At 39.9% G+C, this 7975-nt stretch overlaps 1 protein-coding gene across 1 annotated transcript in view; it reads right to left on the minus strand.

The window, feature by feature from the left end:
- The window catches only part of LOC119911032 (snake venom 5'-nucleotidase-like), a 6472-nt gene extending 1091 nt beyond the window's left edge, over positions 1-5381 (minus strand). Inside the window, exons 1-8 of the mRNA XM_038729938.1 lie at positions 4941-5381; positions 4555-4777; positions 4075-4263; positions 3731-3928; positions 3242-3396; positions 2019-2127; positions 1772-1921; positions 952-1152 (exon numbers count right to left, since the gene is read on the minus strand). Coding sequence (XP_038585866.1) covers positions 952-1152; positions 1772-1921; positions 2019-2127; positions 3242-3396; positions 3731-3928; positions 4075-4263; positions 4555-4777; positions 4941-5303 — 1588 coding nt within the window. The 5' untranslated portion in view covers positions 5304-5381. The remainder of the gene's footprint in view (positions 1-951; positions 1153-1771; positions 1922-2018; positions 2128-3241; positions 3397-3730; positions 3929-4074; positions 4264-4554; positions 4778-4940) is intronic.
- Positions 5382-7975: the final 2594 nt, after the last annotated feature.

Raw genomic sequence — 7975 nt, forward strand, 5'->3', positions numbered from 1 at the left:
AGCCATGCTAACTGCTCTTCAAGGCTGTATTTAGGCACATACACACTTTGAGCAAGTGCAAACATCAGCATGCTAACTTGCTACATTAATGTTTGCACCAAATTTCAGGGCAATCCATCCAATAGTCATTTAGACTTTTCCGTCTGCTTGGAGTGGAAATTGCATGTGTGCCTCATGTTTCAAGCTTGCCGCGCTTCTCTTGCCCTTCATATATATATTTTTTGCGCTGATTGGCCTCCCCTCTTTCTTCTGGGTGCTCCTGCTGATGTGTTTAAAAAACTGACTTTCCGCTGAGGTGCCAGGTTTGAGAAATCCGAGCCAGGGAACCACTTTATTGCAGTAAAACAACGTAAGATCAGAGGTAAATAGGTCTGACAGTCTGTATTTCCGTGTGTTCTCAAGATGTTTAACAGGCAACTGAAAGTGGGGAAAATTCATTTGAGATTAACAACTGGCACTCATGCCTCCCCTAAAAGTTTTCCCACTCATGATTGAAAATTTATTCATCATCTATAGCACAAACTGAATTTGACTTTATGTTTTAAATATTATTCATAAAGTCAATTTATGGACATTTAAATGTTGCCAGTGAGCACCCTGAATGACTGACTAAATATGTTTCAATACAAAATTCAGCCCCTTCGAATGATTTGTCATTAGAAAAATCATTAAAGCCCTGGGCTTACTTATTGTCCAGTCCAACAGAAAGGAAAAGTAGGGGAGGGAGGACTTTAGGAGACATGGGTCATTAGAGACCATGAGCGAGTTTTTTAGCGGTCAGTCAACTCTGTGATTTCCAGCATTTGTTCATAAACATTGGTAATTGTTTCTTTGCTTAGCAGTTAGACATTTTTGTTTTGAGATTAAGCAGAGAAACAAGCAAATAAAACAACACTTCTTTCCAGCTAAACTTTTCTCACACACAATCACTATACAGCCTCTGCTGCCCACCTGTGCTATGCTTCAGTAACTCCTTCCGGATCATGGTGAAGTCATCCCCTCCGTCCACCATGAATGAAGGCATGACCACAGTGTACGTCTTCTCCAGGTCTAACGGCTTATACTTGGGGACACGGCACTCGGTGCAGAGCATTGACACAGACACTACACGCTGATTCACTGGTTTGGACAGGTCATACTCGATGTGAATGCCTAGAAATGTCCAAGAAAAAATGAGGAAATATTATGTTTGTTAGCACCAGTAGTCAGCTTAGCATAAAGAGTGGAAACAGGGGAAAACAGCTAGCCTGGCTCAATCCAAAGCACTAAGACGTTACTCAGAGGACGGATGCTGCAGGATGCATTAGCTTGGCACAGGGGCTGAAGACAAAAAGAGCAGACAAGCGCATCTAAATGCTGGTAAATCAAATGTTGCATGCTGTGTCTTCTTAGCTGCCAGCTAGCCATCGATAGCTTTGCCTATACTTGGCAAGCTAACCTTCAGTTGAGGCCAGCACTTCTCTGAAGTCACCAGGGTTAATCTTTTGATGTTCAGTACCTATAACTGCAGGCCGGCTGCTTGTTAAACCTCTGTTTCCAGTCTTTATGCTAAGCTAAGCTAACTGGCTGCTGGCAGTAGCTTCTTTTTTACCAGGCAGAGTGGTACAGATCCTCTCAGCTAATTCCTGGCAAGAAAGTGAATACAATTACCAAAATGTTGAATAATTCCTTTAATACAAAACCTCATCAGAGAGAGTAACAGTTAATAGTACTCTAGGAGACTCTGGATGAAACTGTGATTGTGGAGCCGCACAGGGGCTAGAACACAGACCTGAGACTTGAAGAAATTCTCCAGACATGCTTCCATATCTGTGAACGCAGTGTTCAAATGCCCTTTTCACCGTTGATCCCTTTATCTTGACCAAGTCAAAGGTTCCACCAAATGGTAAAACAGTGAGGATCTCCTCCATAGTTATGGAACCTAAAAGTAAAGGCAAATGCCTATTATAAAAAGAAAGTACAACTGCAGCCACTGTAAAATGGCACTCAGTAATTCTGTAGAAAAACCAATGAAGTACCATTTTTGTAGCGCTCGTCTATAGCTGCCCGTATGGCCCCACTATTCAGCATACAAATACCCACGTGGTTCCACTGCAGCTCACTTGAATACTTTATATTGTGATGAATCTGGCAACCCAAATGGTAAAAAATAAATGTTAAACAACAGTCAAAATCTACTTCTTGGAGAGAGTTGCTTTCCCGTGGTTGTGGAGACCTTTTGTCGCCGTGGACAGCCAAAAGATCTCCTATGTGCTAGACGAAGGAAGAGGATAAGTGTACTTCAACCGTCTCACAAAGGATAAAGCCTGTCTGGTGCTCTCAGAGAACGGCAATCTTTTAATTCAATTCAATTCAAATTAGCTTTACATGAATGTGTAATAATATTGCCAAAGCATCATACATACAACATAAGAACAATCAGCCCCATACATTTCATTAAACAAGTAATTAAAGCGTAAAGTAATCAAAGCGTAAGTGTGTTTGTGTTTAAAAAAGAAAAATATATATTAAAAATTCAAATAAAATAAATAAATAAAATAGTAAGCGTGTGTGTTAAAAAATTCAAATAAATTAAAAATAAAATAAATAAACAAAACAGTAAGCGTGTGTGTTAAAAAAATAAAAAAAATAAAACAATAAGCGTGTGTGTGTTTGTGTGTGTGTGTTAAAAAATATATTAAAAATAAAATAAATAAATAAAACAGTAAGCGTGTATGTGTGTGTGTTAAAAAATATATTAAAAATAAAATAAATAAATAAAACAGTAAGCGTGTATGTGTGTGTGTTAAAAAATAAATATATATATATTAAAAATTTAAATAAAATAAATAAATAAAATGGTAAGCGTGTGTGTGTGTGTGTATATATATATCAAATATATATATACACATAGATAACACCTTTTATCTGGAGAGACTTCAGAGATAAGATCCAAAAGATTCTGGGGAACTTATGGCCACATTAAACATTAGTCATCTCCTAAGTGCTATTTATTTCAGTCTCCTCCAAACCCCTACTGACCTCTCAGTTTCACGAAATCCCTATCCCTAATGCTTTACACTGAACATGCACAGGCAGGATCTGAGGAAACAATCAGTGGTTTGAAGTTAGAGTTCTCTGTTGTTTCTCTTTCATTTCAGTTGTTAATGTAATGAAGAACACAGTGAGGAAGCTGCTAAGGCTATCTGAACATACTGTAAATGAATGACAGAATGAACTAAACTTTGCCCGTAATTATTACCATAGCATCACAGATCAGGTTTCCAAGGTTACACTCCCGAAATCGACACTCCTCAAACGTCCCGTTGAGATAGACTAAGGTTTGTCCGACATACTGTGAGGAGTACTGAGCCAAGTCTTCCCTCCACTTCTCAATGTCAGCAAGGATATCTGGGTCTGAGAGTTACAAAATAAGTAAAGCTTGAGTAAAGAAAGGATTTATGAAAACACGAGACACATTTATTGTATTTTGAATGAACCCTTGAGAATGGAAAATAGGTTATTAAATGTGCTGCTAGAATTTTAACAAACAGAGCATGCATTAAAGCGTTCTGAACATATTCAGAGATAAGCTAAATGCATTTGGATTTTTCAAGTCAAATCAAATCATTTTAACATGATAAAATCTCGTTTGGTTAAATTAACTCTTTCAACATTTCAACCAGCGAAAAACTCAAAGTCAAACATGGGCCATGTGTAATTACTGACGGAGGCTGTCATTGCAGTCTACCTTGAGGTATGCTGCTGTCCATTAGGATGGGGTTTCCAATAGCTTTTATCACATTCCCTGCCTCATCAAACGTAACTTTCAAGTAGCCAAGGTACTTCCCAAAAGCAAACGCCTGCACCACCGGCACATCTCTCCCATCGTTAGACCTCACTATAAAAGGGTATGGACCAGCTTTCATTTCAGTGGATGGGGGGCTTCCTGTAGAGAAAGACATTTTGAGGTTTGTACTCACTTCCTGTTAACTGTAAAGGTAAAACTGCGGCTTTGCTCTTGCAGTTGCAGAATCAAAAGCACAAGTCATACTGTAAGATACAAGCCAGTGGAATGAAACAACATAAAAATACCAGTATAGAGGAATGTGTTGGTGTGTCCTCCGATAACGACGTCAACCCCTCTTACACGTTTGGCGATTTCTTGATCCACTTCAAAGCCAGAGTGGCCCAGAGCTATTATCTTATTATAGCCTAAGGTTTCCAGCTTATCGACCTGACGCTGAAGCGCCTCCACCTCATCCTCAAACTTGAGGTGATGGCCTAACACCCAGGGGAGAAATGTGAACTAGGGTTATTTTGGTCACAAACTTGTAGGGGTCAATGCTCTTATAAAGCTGAATAAAACTTGAAACATCAGATTAGCTTCAGATGACATGAAGATGTAAATAAAATACCAAAAGCAGGCCTACTATAAACAACTGGAGCTTTTCCATTGCAAGTTTCAAGTGACTGGTCTAACAAAGCTTTAACTCACTGTACACACAAACCGCTGCATGCAACAATGTGCCATTAAATAAATTTCATAAATCAAACAGCAGATTATGCTTTTACCTGGCATGGATAGGAAGGGGGTCTCTGCAGTGGTGTAGCCGACTACAGCCACTTTCTCTGAGCCCACATTTATGACTGTGTAGGGCTCATAGTAGCCACTGAGTTTTGGGGCCAGAGTCTGGTCGGGTTGTATGTTGGCACTCACCACAGAGAAATTTACATTCAGGAGGAAAGGCTGGATCAGTCCCTCCACTCCATTGTCAAACTCATGGTTTCCAAAAGCCTTAAACACACAAAAAGCGTTACTTTTATTAACTGATGGACTCCAGTAATTTTATCAAATCAAAAACTAACTACTATTATAACAATTTATCTAAATAAAACAACTATTTTCAGCAGGGTGGTTCAAAGAGTGTACAGCTGTGTTTAATTAAAAGATAATTTACCATAGCATCATAACCAAGTTTGTTCATGAAGTGCGCTGCTTCGGCGCCCTTATAGTAATTGAACCAGACAGTTCCCTGAAACTGGTCTCCAGCATCCAGAAACAACACATTCTTCTCCCTTTTTCGTATCTCCGACACTTTAGTGAACCTCCTGGCAACCCCGCCAAAGCAAGGACCGTCGGGCAGACACTTCCCGGAGTCCTCGCTGGTCTCCTCGATCCGTGCATGGTTGTCGTTGGTGTGAAGCAGTGTTACCTCGAAAGTCGCCACTGTGCACGAACAGTTTAAAAGCAGAAAGAGGTAGACCGAGATGAAGAGAGCGAACCGAGACGTCCAGACGCTCATCGTGGTGCTGTGCGTCATAAGTGAATGTATAGCACATTAAAAAAAGGCGTGGGCTTGTCCTCTGAAGTACGTAGAGCAAAATACTGAGGTCACAAAATGGGAGAAAATTCCCACAAAAAGATACAGGAACTTTTAAAAAGGCTGTTATAAACAGTAACTAATGAGTTTATAAATGGTTAATAAATAATTTCCCTAAATTTAGAGATACTTTATAGGTCGTGATTAAGTGTTAGAACGCCAGGTTATGAAAAAGCCTTTGACTGATTGGACCCTATGAATACATACTTTCTGGAACAAGGCTGGAGGTAGACCTCGACCAGAATTAATTTATTGATAAAACATTTACTAACAAGAACTTAATTGTTGCAAACATTTATAGTTTCATTATTTCCAAATAGAAAAGATCATTATCACCCAAAGAAAACTTTCCCAAACTGGCATCCTCCTAAATTTGTTTTTATTAGAAATTGTACGAAAATTATTGGGGTGGGGAAGGGGACTATTTTGAAAAGCAAGACTCTCCCCAGGGTTATTAATATTAAGTAGTTTCAATACATACTAGTAAGAGCAGCAATAAGTACTAGTAAGAGCTAATGGCACATATCGAATCAATGGGGTAAATACCTGGGGAAAGAAGTAAGAGTCAAGAATAAAAGTGCAATCAATACGAGAGAATTGTAAGGGGATAGAAGAAGAAGATCACAGGAAGTGCATGTTAGAGGTTAGGAGTTGTAGGTATTATAAGAGGAAGTATTCTCGGAAAAGATGAGTTTTCAAGTGCTTCTTGAAGTTCGATAGGGACGCCCCTGCTCTGATGACGTGTAGCTCGTTCCACCATCATGGTGTCACAGATGAGAACAGCCGGGACTTGGATTGCTTTGTGTGAAGGGATGACAGCCCACATTTAACTTTACCACCGGTCTGTTGCAGCTGCTACTAAAAATACTGAAAACATGACATCGTCATCAATCCCTACTAACTATAAACTAAACTACCACCAGTCATAGTCGTTCTACTAGAAAGTGAAGCCCCAAGTGATTGTCACCCTGCATATGGCAAAAATTAATGTTTCACATAACATTACTATTTTCACAGTAAATCTCACAAGAAAAGGCAAGACAGCTATTTTTTAAAAGCACATTTAAAACATAAAGGTAACAAAAAAAAACTTCAGCTCCAGCAGTGGAGTTTCCTCATGTTCATACAGTCTATGATCACCACATGCTACAGTCTGCATGGATGTGTCTGTTCTGTTGAACACAGGGCCTGTTGCCCGCAGCTCCACTTAATGGAGAGACTGGGATTTTCTAATAAATGAAATACTTTAAAAGATAATCTGCATAACCAAATAGCATAGGACACTAATTCAATAAATGTTAAAATACTATACCACCACTGTGAACTCAACATCATAGTGAATGATAAGGTAGCCTAGGTCAACTGAAGAAATCACCAAATATTTTGGTGGGCTGATTGGCCTTTGAATACACTTATTTGTGGCAACCTTAAGCCATTCTGCACATAGGGAATCCACAGATGCTGCCAAAAATATCTTGAAATATCTTGTTCAGAAGAAAAATTGCAGAATGAGAAACAAAAACAGACAGATCTCAGCGATCAGAGAGTGAAATCCAAACAAAACATCATGAAAGAACCCAATGATCTGAAATCTGAAAATAAATAATATGATCAAAAGTAGCGTGACTCATTGCACAGAGGTTTGTGCTTTAACTCATTAGCAAATCTCATTGGCTTTTGCCTTTTGAAACTCTTAATAAATAATGCCTTAAGAAGTTTTAATTGTTGCTTGTTAAGTGATATATATTTTATTTATTTAACGCTAAATTTCAGGGGCTTTAATATTTTCAGTTCAATCACATTTTAATTTATTTAGCGCCAAATCATATCATAGCATCCTTTTTTTCCTCAGCAAACGGCAAACTGCTCATTGCTCACTGAATTCACCACCTCCACTGATCGCCACTTCTAGAAAATTATCTTTGCACCAGGGCAAGGTGACCCATTTCCTGCCCCCTGTTTTTTGAGTAAAACATGTTAATTACATTCCTTAAAGAGCTAAGTTAACTTCTCTCATCAAAGAGAGCACGAGAGAACGTTAACTCCTGGGGTGAGGCTAAGGGTTCGCCCTGCGGCCTTGTGTTCACGAAGCCACTGTTCTAACATGTGCTGCTTGTGTGTAAACTGTGGTGATGCTTGTGAATGTTAAACTGTTTATTAGAAACAGTTTAAAAGTGCAAATTCCCCACCACCAACCCCTTCCATTGAGCTAGCCGTGTTCAACGCGCCGCTGCGCTCACCGACGCTAAGCTAACGGTTCGCCCCACGGTCAGAACTGAGTGAGAGGGTGGGTGAGGCCCCAGCACAGCGTTCAGCTGACTAGCTGCAACAGCATGAGTCGAGCTAACGCAAATCTAGGTCAGATATAGCCAGAGAGACGCAACTAGACAACACGTCACGGCCCGTGGCACTTTATCACAGTGAATAGCGGCTCATTCTCCCAGCAGCAGCTTGCTGCAGTGGAGAGGAGGATGCCCTGTCCTGACTTGGCTTCACTCCGCAGCTGTGTTGATATTGACTGCTCCACTGACGACGCGTTCATGGTGACACTGTTGCAAGTTGAACCGTCATTGGAGCAACCAGCTGTGGTGCATTCAAGGACACCACAGATC

The sequence above is a fragment of the Micropterus salmoides genome, unplaced genomic scaffold (assembly GCF_014851395.1).
Source record: "Micropterus salmoides isolate LMB-PRFRI ecotype aquatic unplaced genomic scaffold, ASM1485139v1 Ms_hic_scaffold_19, whole genome shotgun sequence".
NCBI classification, from domain to species: domain Eukaryota; kingdom Metazoa; phylum Chordata; class Actinopteri; order Centrarchiformes; family Centrarchidae; genus Micropterus; species Micropterus salmoides.